Raw genomic sequence first — 21,377 nt, 5'->3', positions numbered from 1 at the left:
TTAAATTATCTGTGTGGGAACTGGAGCTCCTTTCACTGCCTCACACTCCTCCTCTCCAACTGCATGTTCACAGACACACCACAAGCGTGCAGTCTGAAATACTCTCAGTGGCTTTTACAAAACTGACCCGGATGTGAACTTCTCAAGTGCACAGTGTAAAGTGGAATCAGGGCTGATCGTGCACTATTGGTGATTATGTTTATTTGCCACTGATTTCTTAAGTTGCACGTTTGAGGGCTAAGAGCCTCGTATTTATTCAGTTCTTCCTTTGAGTCCCCTCACTGAGTGTGATTCTAACATATTCTGCTTCTCGGGAGCCGCAGGGTCCGGGATGTCCCATATCGGGTCCTTCTCATATCGGTGGGAGAAGGACGGCTGTTAAGGACTCTCCCGTAATGTGAGGAAGACCCAGTGGGATTCGAGAACACACACTCCGACACCATGCTATGTAAACCCAGACATGCTTCTGCTCATTTTAATTAGACAGATAAAATTAGCAAGGAGATTAAGGTAAAAGGAGAAATTAAAAATATTTAAATGTTAGGTGGAATTTACAAAAGTGAATTGAACAATGAGGTACAAGAAGGAATGCAGAGAAACACAGACACATTTGAAACATTCGTCGGATGCCACGTGGCTGAAGCCAGTCCACAGATAAGGTCAGAAGAATTCTCCCTCGCCAGCTGTTGAATCGCAGATTCCAGGCATGGGGAAGAACATCCTCCAGAAACACTTTCTTTCTCCCTCGCTTCAGATGTTACCGAGAATAATTAATCAGTCAGTATCATTCTAGAATAGCCCACACTGCATCCAATTCAAACCACTCACCTGTTTCCTGTCTGAATTTGCAAGCTCTTAAGAGTATTTCCCCCCCTTTCATTTTATTTTTCTCCCTACCGCCTCTCCCCATTGAGCCAATAGGCCAACTGGGCCCAGCAGAAAACCAAACCATCACGTCCCGGCCCCTTTGGATTTTCCAGGGGCAAAGATTTCCAGTTCTTTCTTGTTTGCATCTGTTACGAACAAGCACAGTCATTTTATAACGCAGACATACATTGGCGTGCTCTCGCACATGGAAACAGGTTTTTTCTTTTTTGTTTTTTTTTTCCCAATTTGTGGTTTCTTTTTCCTTTTTGCAGAAAATGCAAACAAAAGAAAAACAAGGTTTTCAATTGAAGGTACATCTCTTCTTCAATATGAAGACATTAATTGAATTGGTTGGATCCCCCATGCAGTGGTCAGCAAAGTCCTTTGGCAACTGACAGAACGACATCTGGAGACTCAGGAGCTGGGGTTTGTTTGAAGAAACTTCCCTACACAAGTCGGGAGCAAAAGGGAAATGGATGTGGGAGAAGGGAGGGGACTCTTGGGGAGGAGTACAAAAGGAGAAAAGAAAAGAATGTCATTGGTGAGGAAGAAAATGGAAAACGGCTTCTGTTTCTTCCCTCTACCTCCTTCCCTTTCTTCCTGTGGATGGACGACTCCAGCCCACAGAGGCTGGGAGCTGAGTTCACTCTTGGTCCCCCGATGCATCTTGTTTTGTCTTCACTTCTGTTGAACATCAGCTTTTTGTATTTTTATTATTGTATATTTGGTTTCCCACGGCATCTGAGACATGCTTCTGTCACCGAGAAATGAAAGTGGCCCATTAGGAATAGGTCCAGTTTATTCTTCACTGATGTAATGCATTTCTCAGCTGAGAAGCCAGTCTTTCCAGAACATTCCACAGTGGTCAACCTCTGGTTCCCCCTTAATCCTGGTCCTTTTCCTTCCTCTCCTCCCCCAAGAGAACGAGAGTTCTCATGCCATTGCCGTTGGTGACTGATTCATCTGGACCCTCATAGAATGAATGCTGTTCAGGATCTTCTTCTGATGACCTGCCAAGGTGACCCCTATTCTCAGGAGGTCTCTAGGAGGGAAAAAGCCACAAAAGAAGGCATTTTAGTGATAGGGCACCTTTTCACAGATCAAAAGTCATCATAGAAGGCGAGCTCCTGATAATAGTTGGGTAGACAAATAAAAACGGTTTAAAATTCAATAAGCCCAGGTTCATCCGAGTCTTCGGCAAATACCTAACTAGGTACTTTCTTGTTCAGTCTCACTTTGTCCATGGCCCTTGTCTCCAATGCCCCCTCCAACTTAGACAACCCTGGATGTGCTGTGCCTTGCTCCTCTCCTATGGCTTCTGGAGCAGCCCCTTCGTTTTATCCATGACACTCTGGGGGACTGGAACTTTCCTCTGCTGCTTTTTTTTTTTTAACACTTGAAGTATATACTGTATGGGGCTTCAGTTATTCTGTGAAGCTTTCTGCCTAAATTAGTGATCACCCACTGAGATTGAAAAGATGTGGGGTTTGCCTGGTTTTCTGATGTTTTTCCCCTGAGTTTCCATTTTCTGCCTCTGTTTGAATTTTAATGTCATGAATTTTTAAGAATGGTGATCTCAAAATAACTTTCAAATATCTGCCCAAGCAGGAATCTAAGGAATATGTTTAGGACAGGGGTTGGAATTAGATTAATCTTTGAGCTATGAATCTTAATATGAACAGGTTCATGGCTTGTATTTGACTTCAGTGAAACCCATGCACCTTTTCTTAGTTAATAATAACAGTATATGGCATTGCTTGAACACTTCCCACCTGCCGTATACTAGCTTATTTATACTGATGGAAGCATTTCATAAAAATTGACAAACCACTAAGTCAATGATGATGATTTACCAGCAATCATTTCTCGTGTGCATCCTGTAGGCAGGCAATAGGCCAGTGCTTTACATGTGTTATTTCATTTACCTCTCACCACAAACCGATGAGACGGACACTTTTGTAATCTGCACATTTATAGACAAGGCAAGTAGGGCTCAGAGAAGTTAAGTAATGCGCTCAAGATCACACAGCAAGTGGTGGAACTGGGGCTCAAATTCAAGACAGCCTGGCTCTCAGCCACCCTGCAGGGCTGCTCTCAGAACTCCTCTAAGATCCTAATGTATCCCCTCAAATCCCCCCGAACCCCAGCACAGTAGGTCACTTTGTACACTGTGCACCAGACCCACGAAGAGAACCCTGGGCTGGACCTCCACCCTCAATGCCTTGGCCCTCCTGATCCCCCTTCTTTCAGCTGGTGGTCAGTCCCCCACAGGCTGTGGCTGCTTTACATAGTCAAATTGCCCGTGTGTTTTTAGCAAACACTTTTGAGAGGCAGAGCTGAATTCTGAATTCACAAATTGTCCCGCAATCTATTTTATTTTGTTGTTCATGTTGTTTTATCTCTTAGGAAACAAGCTAAATTGCTCCAACAGCGTATGGACATTTTTTACTTTGAACTAAATCCCTTAATTTTCAGCTTCACTTTCCTTTTAGTCCTCTCCTTGTTCTTTTTCACGTGACTATTCCTGGACCGAGGGAATGACTCCACTAGATGTCCTCATTTTGGGGGGGGTCAGGGGATGACGGCCCCCGTACTCAGCCATGTCACAGTGGGAAAGCAGGAGCAGCCCCATCTTCGTGAACACCCACTCTGCCCCTGAACCCAGGCTTTCCATCATCTAAGGCATCCACTTTAGCTCTTCTGGATGGGGAAGCTGATTTTCCACTAGGATGTGATTCTTTTTTATTTTTTATTTTTGGTGTCTGACAATAACTCATAATGGCAGGGACTGTCCTTTTTAGGCATCACCAGGAAATAAACCTGGATTTAAACAAATGAATTCTGAAGTTTAGTGGCTCCTAAGGCTTGGTTCACAGTCAAACCATCTTCCTGGAGAAAGTGGAGGTTCCATCATTTCTGGCAAGAATAAACCTCAGAGAGGTGGAGCTGGGCTCCAGGAAGACTGACGGCAAAGCAGGAGTCTAGGACAAAAGGCTGAGGGTCAAGAAGCTGCTCTTCTGGGACTCAACTGCTGGGGGAGGATGACCACCCCTCTCCCCTGGGACTCAGCAACTGTCCCACCCAGGAGGGAATTCCAGCACCTAGCACTGTGCCTGACACAAAAGAGGTGATCAATAAGAGTTTGTCAACTGCCTGGCGGATTGACCAATCATCTACTCTGGGAAATGTGTGGTACAGGCCACCAACTCGATGCTGTCAGTCCATGTTGTAGCCTGGGCAGCCAGTGAGGTCCCCTCTGGGGCGGGGGAGGGTGTATTCAAAATTAGACCCTTGCCAACTTCAGTCCAGTAGTTTCCAAACTTTGCTGCCCGTTAGAATCACCTGGGGAGCTTTTAAACATCCCGATGTCCAGGTCTCACCACATACCAAATAAATCAGAATATCTGGGTGTGGCCAACAGACATTGGTATTTTTAAAAGATTCCTGGGTCATTCCAGGGTGCAGCAAATTATAGGCACCACTGTGGCCACGGGTGGACTGGAAGAAGGAAATGGAACTGGCCACCAGGAAAGCTGGCTCTCGCCCTGGCTTTGTTCCTTACGAGCACCGAATCTTCAGGCACTAACTTCACTATCTTCTGAATCTGCACAGTGGAGGGGTGGCACTAATAAATATGTCCCAGGCTACAGTCCCACATAACCCTGGCCCTCAAAAATATGGTTCCATGGTATTTAATATTTTTAAATGGGTTTCTTTATTTCAGGATTTCTCATGGCCTTTACAATGCTAATATGTGCAGTGAATCTCCAAGAGAGTGATAAAGTGCTCAGTATTTCCCAAATTTATTTGACCGTGGGACCTTTTTTCCAAGGAGAACCTATTAACATTTCCCAGAACTGGCCTACTCAGAACATTCTTGGGGAAATGATGGACTACATGGATCTTTAAGACACTTTCTGGCTCTCATCTTATTTGAATAATTTTAGTTTTTGTATTCCTCCACACTCCTGTGGGAGCTGCAGACTGGTAAATAATTTGTGGGGGATGGAATTGTATGCTTATTTATAAGTGCTGTCTATGAACGCATACAAGCTCCCTACACATCTGAGATTGTTGCTGAATCAGTGCGATGTGTCTTCCTGGTATGCTGTTTAAAGTGCTGGCTGGCTGTGTTCTTTCCATCTGGATGCTCTCTTTGATGGGTTGAGTTTAAAAACTTAAACGGAGGAGAGACTCTTGGTGATTAGGCAAATGACATATGGCTCTGACTTTGAAGAGCTCTCACTGGGGCCCAGAATGGATCCCAGTCTCCCCACTCCAGCCCCAGCTGCCCCCTCCATCTTTCCGTGGTGCTCCTCCACCAGCCTGGTTCTGTATAGAGGCAGAGCTCTGGGGTTTAGGCCAGAAATCAGGACTCAGACCACGGTCAACAGCAGAGAAGGAGCCTTGACCTCCACCCATGAACTAGACATTCTCATCACTTACTCTGATGTCATCTGGGTGACCAGCTGGAGGGAGGTGAAGCCGGCGGTGAGGAAGCTGTCCCTGTACTGGACCATTTTGATGGCACTGAGCCAGTCATCCACGGTGGTAAAGGCCGTGAAGTCTGGGATGGAGCGGTCTAGCAGGGGCTGGGAAGGCCTGCGAGACAGAGAGGAGGAGGTGACCCCACAGCTGCAATGTGGGTGGGTAGAGCCACACTCTGAGTGGCCGGTAGACGTCACGGAGAACAGCATCCCCGGCAGGAGGAGGATTATGGGGGAGCCTGGCACTGACCCTTCCTTCCTTCCAGAATCCTGAATTGGCATGGCTTCTCAAGGCCAGGTGGCTAGTCCCCCAGCCTCTGGGCCCTGTCACACATCAGTCGGTCAGACAGGCATGCTGACACAGCATGCAGTCTGAAGGAAAGGGAAGGCCCACAACTCCTTTGTAAATGAAATCTAAGAGCTTCACCATCCAAAGATATGATCTTTTAAAAAATATATGCAGTTCACTAAAACCTCCCCAAATCTATTGGTAACGTGTTTTTTTTTCCTGGTTCCAACCTGTTACTTGAAAAAAAATGGACAATAGGAGCCCACCACTGACCTTGTTTGGCACATTCTCAAAGCAGATACCCAGGTACCCAATCCAGAAACCAGGAGGCCATCTTGACGTCTCCCTCACCTTCGACACCCAGGCCCAATCCTTCACCAGTCCTAAAGATGTGCCCTCCAAAATCTCTCACTCATCCACTTCTTTGCACACCAGCACCGTGAGTTAAGACACGACCTTCTCTCTCATGATCACGGCAACATTCTCCCTACCCATCTTTCTTCAGGCGTGCTTGCTGCCCTCGATACAAGGTTCCCACTGTAGCCTGATGCTCTTTTAAAAATGCAAATGTGATCATGTCAATAACCCCTATCCTTTCCTGACCCTGACTCACATCACACCCTTCAATGGGTGTTCACTGTTCTGAAAACCAAGCTCCAAATTCTTAGCAGGGCCTCAAGGCTCTGAGAATATGGTCCTTACCCACTTCACCAGTCTTAGCCCCCACCCAGTGCCCTCACAAACTGCTCTTCCAACACACTGGCCCGGTCCTTTCCACCCTTGGCCCTCTGGCGCATGCTGCACTCTTGGCCTGGAACCCTTGACCCTCTACTCCCATCTCCCTTCCATTCAGTTAATGCATCTTTGCCCTTCAGCTCTCAGCTGAAATAATGCTCATCAGGGATGGCCACTCTGACACCAGACTCAAGGATATGTTCTCCAAGCCCCATGCACCTCCTTGCCATGCGGCGACCAAGGTCTCAATTTTGCATTTCTTTGGATGATCATCTGATTAGTGTTTGCCACTCTTCAACAGTTCTAAGCTCCATGAGGGCAGGGACCATGTCTATCTTGTTCATCCTCTGTCAGCAATGGGCACAGTGCTTGGCACATAAGAACCCAATAAACTTCGGTGAAAGGATGAATTAACAAGTGAGTTAACACTGCAAGCGTAGATGAGTAATGTACAGCTGACAGTGCTGACTCTAGCTGACAGTTGTTGTGCATTTGCTCATAAAAAATCGAATTGCCTTGTATTTCTCTGTCCCGCAGCAGTCAGGGCCCTTATTTGCTAATATGTTGGCCAAGGTTCCAGTATGTAACTCTACCTGCCTAGGGAACTGGTGTGGTTAACTGAAAGGGTGTCTTCTGGAAACAGATCTCCCAGAAGTAGGGCCTCATACCACACAGATTAGATACAGCTCCACTACTACGGAGCCCAGTGCCCAGTCCATATGAAGCCAAAGGAAGGTGGAGATCCAGACAGGTATCTCAACATCTGTCTACAGCCCATGCTGGAGGCAGGGAATATTTTAGAGAGATGGAAGAGAAAAAAGAAGGGAAGGGTCTTAGAACTTCCTCCATTAGTGGATAAGCTCAGCTACCTCACCCTTGCTCTCAACAGACCAAAAGGCTAGCAGCCTTGCTATCAGCCCTGCCCCAGACCTTGAGACCACCCATGCTTAGGAACTACCCTGTTCCACCAGACTCACACGGCGGTGATGGTTGCCACAGTCTTAAGACTTGCCGGGTTCCGGATCATCTTGTCCAGGGTGTTGACAATCTCCGCAAAGCGGGGCCGGCTGTTACGGTCTTTCTGCCAACAGTCCAGCATGAGCTGATGTAGAGCAGCTGGGCAGTCCATGGGTGGGGGTAGACGGTAGTCCTGCTCAATGGCATTGATGACCTGCAGTAACACACCACCAGAGCAGGTGTGACTGAGTGATGAGCCACCAGCCAGTCATTCTCAAATTAGTCCTGGAAAATGGAGCCTTCCTGACGCAGGTGCCCTCATTCTGTGCTCACATACCCGACTGTGATGGGTTTTATGTGTACTTGCCTTTTCCCCCGTAGAATGTGGGCTCCTAGAAAGCAGGGCCAACATCTTATTTTCCCATTGTGTCCCCAGAACCTGGCGCAGAGCCTGATACACACTAGATCTCTGTGAATGTTTATTGAAGAATGAGCCAGTGGATGGCTTCAGCTTCCCCTCTCTTTAAGAGCACATCAGGCCCAATTCTGCATCACTGGCAGCTGGTGTCACCAGAGGAGATGAAACAATGGCACACAGAAAACCTAGTGAACCCACTATTTATAGAGGGCACCCACCAAAGCCTGTGGTGGCCTCATCCTTTCACCGCTAAGGGAAGAGAAAGAGAGGAAAGAATCAGCATTTGATGGAGAACCTACCCCATGCCAGGGACCCTCCAATGCTCCCAGGCATTATTTGTCTTAATCTTCATGAGGCAGTAACAGGAATTGGGTTAAAGATGATTTGGTCAAACAACTGGCTCAGTACAATGACAATGGTCAAAATTACAAGGTAATCCAAAATGAATATCTCCAATCAGGTTTTGGTAATTTTCACAGACTCCAGGGGATAATTTTGTAAAGATTTTAGGATCTTTCAGTACTTTTGTCTATTTTTCAGTTTGTTGTAAGAGTTTTTTACTGTTTACCTCTTAATTTCCAATTCATTTAAATCAACTATGTCTGCTCTGTGCCTTTTGTAATAGCAAAAATAATTGTAAACGACCCAGTGCTGAATCTGAATGTATTATGGTGCACTCATAACACAATGGAAGGCCTGGGATATAACGCAGGTCTTAAAGTGATGCTGTAAAAATGTGCCTATTGAAACGGAAAAATACTCACATTGTAAAATTAGGCAAAAGAGCAGGCTGCATAACTGCAGGTACGGTATAATCTTGCTTTTGTAAAAAACAAAAATCAAATCAAAACAAAAAACAATAATTATACACACGCATAGAAAAGACCTTGGAAGGATATATACTGTGGAGTTAATGGCGGCTACCTCTGGGCAGGTAGAAACATGAATACTCTTTAGGTTCTTCTTGTTGTTTGTTTGTATGTTTATTTTCTACAATAATTATGCATTGATTTTATATTAAACAGTTAAAGCACTTAAACAACAAAGGAAATAATTTCGAGTTCCGGGATTTTCAGGCGTTTTTGCCTCTACTTTCAAAAATATCAGGTTCATTTCAACTGATTATTCTTGCTTTTTTTCACTTTGTAAATGGGTCAGAAAGTGAATATTTTCAATCAGTTCATATTTTTACAAATTCTATACACAGTATATGGGACATGAGATGGGGCATGAGATAATATAATAAACTGAAGTCATTAGAGATAATCAAGGTGTATTATTCCTTCTATTCAATGCAGCAGAAAAACAAATAAGCATACAAACCATACCAAGATTATCAGTAAATAAAAAAACAGTGAATAGGAACACTCACTTTTGAATATGTTGCACCACTGATAAATTTTTATCTCTGCCCAACTGCTGTCAATCAGTTGTCAATCATCTGCTACCCTCTCAGGAGGGCTTTCTAGTCCCATTTTCCCCACAAGGAAATGTAGGCACAGGAAGTGGAGTCACTTGCCTGAGGGCACACAGCTAGTAATGATAGGGCTGGGAATGAATCACGGGGGTCTGATTTTCAGTTTTGAATACCTTGAAGTCCACCCAGGCTTCTGTGGGATCGCCATGGTAAGCTCAGCCTGGAGAACAGTCCTTGGAGCTGTTTGATAACTTCATGGCAGGAAACAGGCATATGGACCGAAACCAAGTAAGCCATGAGGATGAGCAGCTGGGCATCGTTCCCATCAGCCTGGCTCATCAACCAGCACCCTTTTCCAGCTCCTCCCAGGCAGCCACATTGAGGGGCCTGTCAGAGTCCCCACTCACTGCAGAGGCAAGTGGGATTACCCATGGAATGGACCCACGAGCTCTTTCTCGGTTGCCTAAAAGATAAGCCAGGTGGGGCCAGCAGGAGGGTTAGCGTCTAAGTTCCTCTAGGGGCCCCTCTAAATCTTCCAGGGCAGGGCAGCTCATGTTCTCCTAAACTGCTGGCATCTCTGCTCAAATTGTTAGATGTCAGAGCCCAAAATACTAATTTTCCCCACTGACAAGATTACTCTCCCATATGCCATAACAGGAAGGAGCACTGGAGTTAAGGCCTTTTTGCGGGGGCAGCTCTGTGGTGTGACCAGCTGACCCAAGCACCCCTGGCAGAGCTTCAAGAGACTGGGGCCCCCATGCATGTGCTGAATCTTCTGCTTCTGAGTTCTAGACTGAATGCTACTTAGCTACTTTCCCCTTGTCTCCTCGGCATGCCACCTCATGGGAATTTTTGGAAGACTCTCCTAACATTTGCTTTTGTATTTCCTCTGTTTGTTTGGTGTTCTGACTTTCTAAGAAGACATCAAAGAGCCACTGATGCCTCCTCCCTGCAGGTGAGCCAGGAGCGCAGATCTACAGGCTATGTTGGTGATGATGTGGCAATGTGATTAGGGGCACACACCTTGGAGGCCTGGGTTCAAATCCTAGCTCCATTTCTTATTAGCTTCAGAACCCTGGGAGAGTCCCTTGACTTCTTGAAACTGCACACATGGGGTTGTTAAAAAGATTAAATGACACAATGAGGTGAAGCATGTTGAACATCACATAGGTGAGTAGTAGAAAGAATCTCTGCATCCCATGGAGACTGTCATTTCCGCCAGGTCTATTACAGCAGATGTCTTCTCTGCAAAGAGGGCTGCTGTTCTGCTGCTGGTCATGTGGAAGTCCAAGAAGATAGTGTTTGAAAAGCACCGAGCACATAGTGGGGACTCAGTTAATGCCACATCCCTATTTCTCACCTTTCAAGGTAGAGCATGGAAACCCCATCTCAAGCTCACATTTACAAAATGGGACTTTATCCATTTTCTATTTCTTCCAGATAATTTTGTTGTTATTGCTTGAGTTGATACTCTGAATGCACATATGAAAAAAGAAAGCCTTTACCCTCCACTCCAAAGGAAAATATCCCCAGGTCATTAATTGATGCGTGGGTAGCCCTTATTTACTCTAGTCTTTCACTGAAGTGCTATGCCTTTGGAGAATTTTATTCTATTTTTAAGGATCTGCGTGTTGTCCAAATTTTCTGAGTACATATAACTTATAATCAAATTAAAATATTATTTCAAAAAAAGAATTGTGGTCCTCTAATGGGGCTTTGGGATCATTCTCTGTCACACTTGCCTTGCTAGCAGGTGTGGAAAACAGGGAGGAGAGATGGAGAAACACCTTCAGTCTGTCCGTCTGATGGCTCAAAACACCAGTGACCATGTTTGAATTGTGTGGAAAGATATGGCCCAAGGCTGGGGGCCTTTGGTGTCCTACTGAGCAGAGTTGAAAACTGGAGTGAGTCCTGGGCCCCTTTCCTTGGTCCGTCACAGGATGAGATAAATGGATGTTGAAAAGATTTGAGATTAGAAGGAGATCAGATGGTATTTCCAGAGAGCAGGTGAGAGTGAGGGTGCAGGCTGTGGGAGAGCTAGTCTTGGCAACTGTCCCAGAGCAGACTGCGGGCTTGCTTTCAACAGTCTGCAGCAACTCTTTGGGCCATCCCAAAGGCCCTGGGGCGTAAGGGGGCAGGGACTGGGTCAATGAGGGGCTGGTTTTGCTCACTTGTACCCAGAGATGGCAGGTGTGGAGTTTGGGTGTGGACCAGGTGCAGGTGGTCTGACCCAGGTGCCTCAGGCTCCTGGTGAGGTACTGGAGCTCTGCTGGAAATTCAGCAGGGCCCCTCCTCCTGCCCTCACGTCCTCAGCGGGGGGGCTCCTGGCTGTCCCCAGACATTCATTTCCCATTAGCGAGTTGGGCAGCGGGCGGTGCCTACTCGACCTTCCATGCAGGAGAGTGAAGTAGAGCTCTGAGTGGCGGAGGAACCAGGGCAGAGGGGGTTAAGTTGAGCTCTGATGTTTCAATAAAACCGCGGCTCCTCTCCACAGACACTGCCACTCTCATTATCTCTGTCAATCAGATCCAAGCGGCAGAACTTCCAAGTTCTCTCTCTGGCTGACAAACTCTCTGTACATGTTCAAAGACCTTCCTGGGCTCCGGAAGCCCAATTACCAGCACTCTGACTTGCCTCTGCAATTCTCTTTCTTAAAGCCTTTCAATTGTCATCTGTAAAATTCTTGACTGCCACTACCTCAGTGGTTTCTGATGAGTTGGGCTGTGGCTGGAGCAGCTCGGAGCCCCTCCTGGCTCTCTCCCAGGCCAGGTGATAAGAAGCCTTCTGAATGGCATCAAGTCACCCCCTATCCTCCACAGAGAGCAGAATTTCACTTAGGACAATGCTTAGGGGCTTTATTTTGGAGAAATACAGCAAAACTAGAATAAACTGCTACTTCGCAGATGTTCTTATCCCTCTGAGGCCCAGCTCAAGCATCAAATATCTGGCAAGACTTCCTTACCTCTCCCATCCGAATGTTCCCGCAGCCCTGTGATCGTGTCACTGGACTGTAAACCCCCCAAGAATAGAACTGGCAAGCACAACGCTTAGTCACAGTTAGCATACAATGAGTGTTTGTAGCATGAACGATTTGGGAATTCTGGAAGTCTAATATCAGAAATTCCATTTGTTTTCAGCATAGGTGAATGCATTTCCTGAGAATAGCTTGAATGTCAAATCTTGCCTGTCAGAGAGTTTCATAATCCATTCTATGTGTGCTGAATTGTTCTTAATCAGATTAAAGTCTCTGGGCAGGACAAAATGGGTCTGCTTTTTCTGACTAATATTTATTACTCATCTGGCTAACGGTATGGACGGAACCAAGGTGCAGTTCATTTCATGAAAGCAGCCTCGGCATCAATTCCGACACTTACTGATTCGACATGCCACAGGAGCAGAGGCGAGGCATGGAGAATCACAGATAATGGGGGACCTAGACGCCACACTTGGCTGGCATCAGGACCTGGTGAAGGATGCAGCTATTTCACCCACTCTGGGCTGAAGCCACTCTGCTCATGGCAGCACAGGGCATTGTCACAGCAGCACCCCAACTGCTCTTTCCAGTCTCACTGGGCAATGTCTCTGCGTTCCCAGATTGGCACCTTTCTCAGTCTTTTGAGCAACTGCCATGGCTCTAAATCTTCAGCTGCAGAGAGGGCTGGCCAAGGGCCGATTCCTCAAGTTTGCCGGTGCCTCAGAGCCCACCCAAGCCTGCAGGTGCTTAGCACGGCTGGTTTTCTGATGGAACCAGATCTGGACTGGGGACACCCCTGCCTCTTCTTGCTTGTCAGTTGGGAAAGATAAGAACTGCTCCCCAGGGTGATGCGAAGAGCTGGCAGAGAGCAGAGGTATGAGAGCTTTGCATACTGTCAGCCTCTCAGCTCCAAGTGGGGAGGTCTGTATTCAAAAAACAAAGGAGGAGTGATCCTGGGGAACAAGCCAGGGTCCCAGGCAGTATGGAAATCCAGGTAGGACTTTCCCTTGGGGCCTTATCAAAACAGATCATCTTCAAGACGCTTCCCACCTTTGGGTATTTATGGACCAAAGGACCCCATCTGGAACACCCCCAAAAGACATTTCCAGTTAAAGCATTTCAGATGACCCTTCTCTTTCCTTTCTTGCCCTTGTCTCTTGAGGGGCAGCCTGGAGGATGTTGATGACCTCCAGTCAGACAGGGTCCTGTTCCTGTGGCCCATCTGAATGTGACCAGCTTTGGGAAACTTGCTCAGCTCCTCCTTCACTGAGAAGTGACACAGGATCCCAGAAGGGTGGATTCTCAGGAAAGAGGGGCCCTTTACAATTCCTTTCTTTAAAGCCGACAGGTGTGAGTCCCAGACAAAAACTGCGCCTGGCTCCGCGCAGCACATCTGTCAGAGGCAGAGCAGGTCTGGAAGCCAGGCCCGGCCTCAGAGCCCGGCGCCTTCCCCGCTGTCACACATGGTGAAGGAGAACACAGCTGGGCACTCTGAAGCAGGGCAGAATTCCTGCTTAATTCTGGGCCCGATCTATTCATGGTCCGCAGCCACTCAGAACCAGCTCACCGTCCCCTGACTTGGCCTGGGCACCTTTACAGGCTTTGGGGTAATTGGGACTGTCATATCTCCATGCTGGGCTCTTTGATTAGTTCAAACATTGATGCCAAGGGGGTCCCTGTATCCCCTGCTCTGGTCCCCTCAAGGTCAGGTTATGAGGCCCTGGGCTGAAAACAGGAGGGTTTGGGATGCCACTCCTGTGGGATCCCTTGGGCAGGGGTTTGTGACAACCAGGTATTGCCAACACTCACATCTTGGTTGGACATATCCCAGTAGGGTCTCTCTCCAAATGACATGACTTCCCACATGACGATCCCGTAGCTCCAGACGTCGCTGGCAGACGTGAACTTGCGGTAGGCGATAGCCTCCGGAGCTGTCCATCTCACGGGGATCTTCCCTCCCTGGAAGAAGGAGAACTGGTCAGCCCCACCATCAGGTGAAAGTAAGCTGGACACAGGCATCCTTCACTGGCCCACTCCCACATCTGGTGAATCAGGACAGCCAGGACAGTCTGTGACCCCAGGCCGGCCTCCGTTCCTGCACCTGAGTGGCTCAGGAAGGATCTGCGTGGCCTGTGAGGGTTTCATGCCGTGTGTGGGCACACCCACACATGTCAGGCGGCAGCTGGTTCTGATGCTCCATTTGCCCCCAATTCCCTACATGCTGATGCTAATGTCACTGTCGGGTGAGAGGAGGGAGTGGAACCGTTGTAAATGCACTACATGAGACCGGCTCCCTGAGCTGTGAGGTGTAAGTTGCTGCTGTCTTTGTCCCCCAACATTGTAAAAGTCACAACATTTGGGTCAGGAGGAAGCAAAATCAACAAAAAAGGAAGAAAGTGATGAGCCATACTTCATGGAGGACCTCCTCCTACAGGGTCACACCGTGCTGCCCCTTGGCCCCATTTTCCTTGTGCTCCATCCCTGGGTGGAGATATTCCTCACTCCGCCACTTGTGGTCAGGCCTGGGCTGCATGGGGTTCAAGGGGCCCAGGGCTGAGGTCTCTGTAGACGCTGGTCGTCCTCCCTGCCCTTCTGTGGAGGTCGACATCCCGAGGCTGGAGATACACTTTTCTAAAGGGCCCTTCTTAGGGTAGTTTCTCCTTCTGCCCTCCAGCCTCCCACTGGAAGCTTCCAACTTGGCTCTCTGCTTGTCCCTCAGCTTGTCTGCCAGACCTTGGCCTGTTCTGTTCACCTAAGGGATCGATATCCAGCCAAGCAGTCATTCGCCCTGTCAACAAATAGGCAATGAGCACCACTTTGGGCCAGGCCCTTTCTGGGGAGCTGGTGCCCCAGAGATGAGCCAGCCAGGGGCCCTGACTTCAAGCTGTGCAGGCTACTGGAGAGGCAGACAAGAAAGCAGAGATTTCAAATCTATTGTTAAAATGGAAAGTGATGAGGGTGAGGCTGAGGGGGACACAGGGTGTTCTGAGAAGCAGGGAAGACTCCCTAACACAGGCGGGGTCAGGGAAGGTGGCCAGGCGCAGTCGGAGGGGCAGTTTCCCGGAGCCTCTGGTTGAGTGTGGATACCAGTACTGCCCCTTTCTACCTGTGTGACCTGAGCAAGTTACCTAACCTCTCTGTGCTTCAGTTTCTCATCTGCAAAATGGGAGTAATGACTGAACCTACATAGTCAGGTTGTCGTGAGAATTAAGCAGCTTACTGTCCATATAGCGCCTGGGACAGGGCCTGGCATAGGGGGTAAGTGCTGCACATGCGTTAACTATTATTCACTCTGCTTAGTCCTAGAGGACGAGTAGGAGTGAATCAGGCAAAGTGACAAGAGGAGGGAAGGCCAGGCAGAGAGGAGCATGCGCAGGGGTAGGTGAGAGGATGGTGCTGCCTGTCATCCAGGACGGCTGAGGCAGGGATGCTGCAGGGGGAGGTGAGGGGAGGGAGCAGAGAGCAGGGCACACTCTGTAGGACACTGACACAGCTTACAGGGGTAAAAGGGGGCCCTCACACGGCCGGCCTCCAGAGCTCATCATTCTTTAGAACAAATACAATCCTCTTTTTCAGTTCCTCATGTCAAATGCCAGGCGTTCGCTCCCACGGCCCTTTCGCAATGCCTGGACTCTGCCTCCTAATCCACTAAACCTCAGCTCCCTCACGCCCTCCTCACCTGCCTTGAGCCTCTGCTGAAGGAGGCTATTTTTATACTGACCGTCCTCACGATCTCTTCAAATCACCAGAGATATGTGCTGGACTTCAGCAAAAATACCTTAAAAATGTGTAAGCGGTTAGTCTGAGAGCAAGTGAGAGAAAAGGAGCATGCCACAAGCGTATTTTGATCCGGTTTCCTACCCAGGCCTGGGAGGAATAAAGGCATCTGGCCCTGACCTCCCCCAGCACACATCCAGCTTTCCGCAAAGAAGACAGTCCTGATTTCCCCGGGGAGGGTGGCAGGCTTTTGTGGTGGGAGATGTCCTCGGCTCAAATGCCAGCAACGTTGACAAATGCCTGGAGGGCAGGCTTGGGCTGTGGCTGCGACAGGATGCTCTGTTCTCACTGTCACCCAGAACATGAATGAATTTACTGGTTTTACCCACATGGTACCCATGGCTGGGAAGAGAGGTGGAAAATTCATCCAGCAAACCAGGAGTTGTCAAATACCTGTAGGTCAGTGTCTAATGGCTCAGGGACTCCATGTTGTGTGTCCCCACTAGGGGAGAGGGTGTGGTCTGGAGAGGGCCTGGGGCTCCCTCAGAGGAGGGGGGTTGCTTTCTGGAAATATCTAGGATAAGTGAGGTAGAGAGGTGGAGTTTAATTAGTGTGATCTGTGTGTGTGTGAGAGAGAGAGAGAGAGACAGAGAGAGAGAGGCAGAGGGAGGGAGGGAATGAGACTGTGTGAATGAGAACTTATCAATATGTGAGTGAGTGTGTGAGAGAGTGGGAGACAGAGAGAATTTGGCCGTGTAGGTCTGTGAGTAAAAGAGCGTTGGGGCTTATCTTTGGTGTGTATGTTTGTGTCAGAGAAGGGGGGAGGGGAGATGGAAGTGTGGTCCTTCTGAATTTCAAAGAGGCGATTTGGGAGTCTGAAGGTGTCCTCTCTGCCAAGTCTGGAGCAGACCCCAGGGGCTTCCAGTGACAGCTGCTGAGCTGCTCCCTCCTGCATGTAAAGTGGCAGTGCCAGGCCCACTGGCAAGGCGCCTCAGCCCTCCTGCCACCTTGCGCTGTTGGGCCTCACTGAACACGGAGTTTGGCCTGTCACCGCCACCCCCATCCCAGCAGGTGGCAGAGGCTTCGAGAAGAGCCACCCTGGACAGGCAGGTGACAGCTTGTCACGACCGGCTCTCCCACTCAGCCAAGAGAGCAGGAGATGCTGACCTCTGAGGCAGAACAAAAGGGAGGCCAAAGTCAGGGGAGCAGATGGACGGGCGCTTTCCTCCTGGGAATTTTAAACTTTCCTCCCAGCTTTTCAAACATCGCATCATCAGCGTTGCCTTCGGATGCTCAGAAGTAATTATGGGGACGATTATTTAACTTGTCTTCAATTATGTGAAAGGAAATCTGTTAATTTAGAGGATGATGATCAGCCCCATGTGTGGTGTTGCAGCAGGCAGGGTTTCCACTAGTGAGTAGGGTCCTCCTGCCAGGGAAGAGAAGTCTGGACCAGAAGTCCCAAAGCCAAGGCATTCATGTGACTACAGAGTACTGTAAGAGTTCCTGGCTCTTGCCAGAGCAGGCATGAGGAAGGGCACAGAGGAGTGGTTGGCTGTGTTGGATTGGAAGGAACATGACAGAACAGGAATTCTCACGGGGGTGAAGAACAGATGAGGCCCAGGAAAAGAATCTGCATCCAGGTGGGCAAAGAGGGGCTGACACTGAGCTTGAAGAGACACTGTCCCCAGCACAGAGTTTCCCTATGGCACCAGACGACTGCTTCCCCAGGGATACTGGGGGCACAGGTCTGCATTCTGCAGGGACCAGGACTCCCCAGAGTTGCCACAGAGGGTCACTGTTGGGGCATGGGCGGGGTGGGGAGAAGAGGAGAGGCGGGGGAGGCACCTCACCACATCAGGGCTCTGAGCTCCCTAAACGACTTCATACGCCGACCTTGAATTGTTGTGTTGTCAAGAAATTCTTGCAAAGTTTGAAATCTACTGCCTCAGAATAATCATGCCCTGACTTAGGTATAAGACTCATTATAAAGATTGTGTGTGTGTGTAATTCAATAAAGTAAGAGAATATATCTGGCAGCGAATTAATTCTAACACCAGCATCTTCAGGGTCACCTGCTGATAACCCACAACCACATCTGCCAGCAGGTATGAGGCCAACATGTGGAAAGTCTGTACAGGGGTGCTTTAGTCCCTTAGCCTCAGCCAGGATACAACAATATGTTTGCAGCACCCACTCTGCCCAGCATTCTGCTGGGGACAGGACAACAATGAGACTCAGCCCCACTTTCATAGAGCAATGGATGCCTCCAGTGCCACCTAGCCAGCTCACTGTCTTACCCCAGTGAGATTAGATAAGCACAGCTCATAGCTTTGGTTCTAGAACTCCCCCAATTGTGGAGTTTTCCAGGCCAAAGTCTGAGCATAGGACTGATTTTCCTTGCTAGTTACCAATCCTAGAGATGGCCATAAGGGTAACACTTCTGTGTGTCTGGGCATTGTTATAGAACTTTTCTCTGCCATCTTGTGTGAGACAAGTCTCAGTGGGGATATAACATGAATCTGGATACTCATGAACACTGAGTATGGTGATCATGGACTTGTTCATCAAATATTGGAATCATGCTGCATGAGGAATCCCCTTGAAGTGAGAGGTTTGTGACCAAGAGCATCATGCAATGGCTCTGAATGTCATAATGCCCACTCACTAATAGGTTTATAATATATAAAACATATTGGGGTTGCTGTGAAGATCTGACATGATATATATATATCTAAACCACCCAGTATATTATCGTTGCCATTAAATAAGTATTTTTTGAGAGTTATATGTTGGATTGTGTCCTCCAAAAGACATGTTCAAGTTCTAATCTCCTGTACTAATGAGTATGACCTTATTTGGAAATTTGGTCTTTGAAGATATAACCAGATAAGAGAAGGTCCTAGTGGATTAGGGTGGGTCCTAAGTCCAATGACTGATGTCCATGTAGGAAGGCCATGTGAAGACACAGAGACATATAGGAGAGAAGAACATATGAAGACAGAGGCAGAGATTGGAAAGATGCACAGACAAGCCGAGGATTGCCAACAACAGATTCTTCCTAGAGCCTTAGGAGGAAGCATGAGCCAGACAAAACATTGATTTTGGATTTCTAGCCTCCAGAACTGTAAGAGAATAAATTCCCCTGTTTAAAGTCACTCAGTTTGTGGTACTTTGGTAAAGCAGCCCTAGGAAACTAACACATTGAGTGTACACAATTTTATCAGGCACTAGTTTAAAAATACTGCTGTTAAATTCCCAGGTGGCAGGTCCACCGTGGGCTGTAATTAGGAGGCAGTGGGATTTGGGAGTGAGAGATTCCTCTAACATTCAGACTGAAGCCCAGCAGATAAACCCAGGGCCCTCTGTATTCCTCAGTGCTGTTGCTCAGACCCAGGCCAGCCTAGCCCTTGAAGGACTGTGCTGCCCAGCAATGCGAGTGCCGTGCAGTGACGATTACAAGGGCCAGCACCATCACACTTTCACTGATGAACTGAAGACCACAGGCAGAAGGCGGCTCTGATGAGGATGCTGGAGCCACCACCAATACTCCTCTTCACTGGAGAGCCCTGACATGCCTGAGGGAGAACCCACCCTTACACTTCCAGCTGAGTCCCAGAGAGGGTAGACACTCCAGGTCTAGGTAGCTCCATCTTAATCGACAACACTGGCTGGAAGGTAATGTTAATACCCCTCTTCTCGGTACCCCGGAAAGCCTAGCCTGGTGTTCTCAAGCTTTGCTGCCCATTGGAATCACCCTAGGAAGTTGTGGCTTTATTATTTTTTTAATGCCAACGGGCATTCTACTTTATTCAGAATCTCTAGGAGTGGCGCCCAAGCATTGGTAGGTTTAACATGCTTCAGGTGATTCTAATATGCAACCACTGGCCTGGAGCAGTGGTTCTTAAATTTGAGTGTGCATCAGAATCTCCTGGAAAGTCTGTTAAAACACACATCTCAGGGCCCTGACCCAGACTTTCAAATTTACTAGTTCTGGGATAGGATTTGAGAATTTACACTTCTAACAAATTTCTAGGGTGGTTCCTACACTTTGAGAACCATTGGTATAGATCAACCCTGCATAAGTCATGGATTGCATGAGGTCTCATTTTAAATACCAGCTCTGGTCACTGTTAGTGGCTGGGTTGAGAAGGATTCTGAGGGCTCATCTAGGCTCAGCAAGGAAGAGTACCATGACTGATGAGCCATGTCTGTGATGGGTGAGGGAATGGGTGGCCGTACATATGGCCACCATACTGCACTAAATGTCAAAAGATCTTAAAATGATGGGGCGACAAAAGGCAGCAAGATGGCTTCGCCAAAGTTTCCATCAAGTATATCTGTGGCCTAAGGAAAATGAAGGGCAAATCGAGGTGAAGTTCACATTGCATAGAAAGTGTCTTTCTGCGGTGGAAGGTTGGACACTCCCCTTGGAGCAATGACCATCCTGACCGTGTGGTTGCCCAGCCTTGGCCGAGGCATCTGCCGAGAGAGGGTCTCTGTGCAGCCCTTTGCAGACAGTTCAGGCACAGATGGTCCTGCCCTCAGGCTGCATCCATGGGACATGTTCCTGTTCCCCAGTCACTGTCCCTGGCCTGAACCAAGAGGTCTAATGTGGTTCTAAGTGTTAAATTAAGAAGGTATTTTTGAATAAATGTCTCTTTTTAAAAGCACTCTGAAAGTACACTGAGCCGTTTTCTCCAACCTCATCAACAAAGTGATTTTTTTCAGATAAGACCTGTATCAGCCAAGAAGGAAAAGAACTTTCTGCCTAAAAGGTTATCTTTCTCTGAGTGTTACCAGCTTCTAACAGCCAGTGGAAATGGCTTCAGGCTGCTAAATTGCAACTGAGTCCATATAATAAAGAGGCTGTTCCTACTTCCCCAGGATGCCAGGAATTTGCATGAAAACAGTCTCTCCATCTTCTGAGAGAGTTCATCTGGCCCTGCTGCTTCTTTCTTTCCAGAAGCCACAATCTTGACGGTGACACTGTAATTTATTACCACGCTAAGGATTATGATGCAACATACAGAGAATTAGAACTTTAGGTGGGAAACAGGCTGCAGGAACAGGTGAGCTTCTGGGGAGGATGGTCTTATTTGTCATGCAAATAGCACACGTAACAGAGAGAAGACAACCCGAAAAGACACACTGCGTTGTCTGCAGACAAAACTGTTTCTAAATAGAATGTTTTTCAAAGCTTTTCTTGAAGCATTAGCTGCTCCTCCAGAATGAATGACACAATGTATTTCATACGAGTAATAAAATATGTGATTTGAATAACTACAAACGGCGAGATTTACAGTCAGTAGGGTACTCGCTGCCTCTCCCCTGAGCTTTGCGAGCGCTGAAACCCTTCTGCGAGATGCTGCAAAAGGTAATTGCGGCCCAAACATCATTTTCCAGCAGCTAGAGAAAGGCCTATTTGGACATAAATTAACTAAAAATATGCAGATAATAGTGTGTGTTTCCTGTGGGAAGAACAGAATGGCCGCTTGGTGATGTTTCCCAGATGG

The 21,377-nt window shown here is 47.9% G+C and overlaps 1 protein-coding gene across 2 annotated transcripts in view; it reads right to left on the bottom strand.

The window, feature by feature from the left end:
• Positions 1–446: 446 nt before the first annotated feature.
• Positions 447–21,377, bottom strand: part of EPHB1 (EPH receptor B1) — a 423,113-nt gene continuing 402,182 nt past the window's right edge. For both annotated transcript variants that reach the window (XM_014828754.3, XM_070493336.1), the window contains 4 exons: positions 13,954–14,103; positions 7,356–7,549; positions 5,314–5,469; positions 447–1,909 (listed from right to left, as the gene is read on the bottom strand). In XM_014828754.3, the coding sequence (XP_014684240.3) occupies positions 1,801–1,909; positions 5,314–5,469; positions 7,356–7,549; positions 13,954–14,103 (609 nt within the window). In that variant the 3' untranslated portion in view covers positions 447–1,800. The remainder of the gene's footprint in view (positions 1,910–5,313; positions 5,470–7,355; positions 7,550–13,953; positions 14,104–21,377) is intronic.

This window comes from Equus asinus, chromosome 21 (genome assembly GCF_041296235.1).
Source record: "Equus asinus isolate D_3611 breed Donkey chromosome 21, EquAss-T2T_v2, whole genome shotgun sequence".
NCBI classification, from domain to species: Eukaryota; Metazoa; Chordata; class Mammalia; order Perissodactyla; family Equidae; genus Equus; species Equus asinus.
This window is presented reverse-complemented; position numbering and strand designations above follow the sequence as displayed.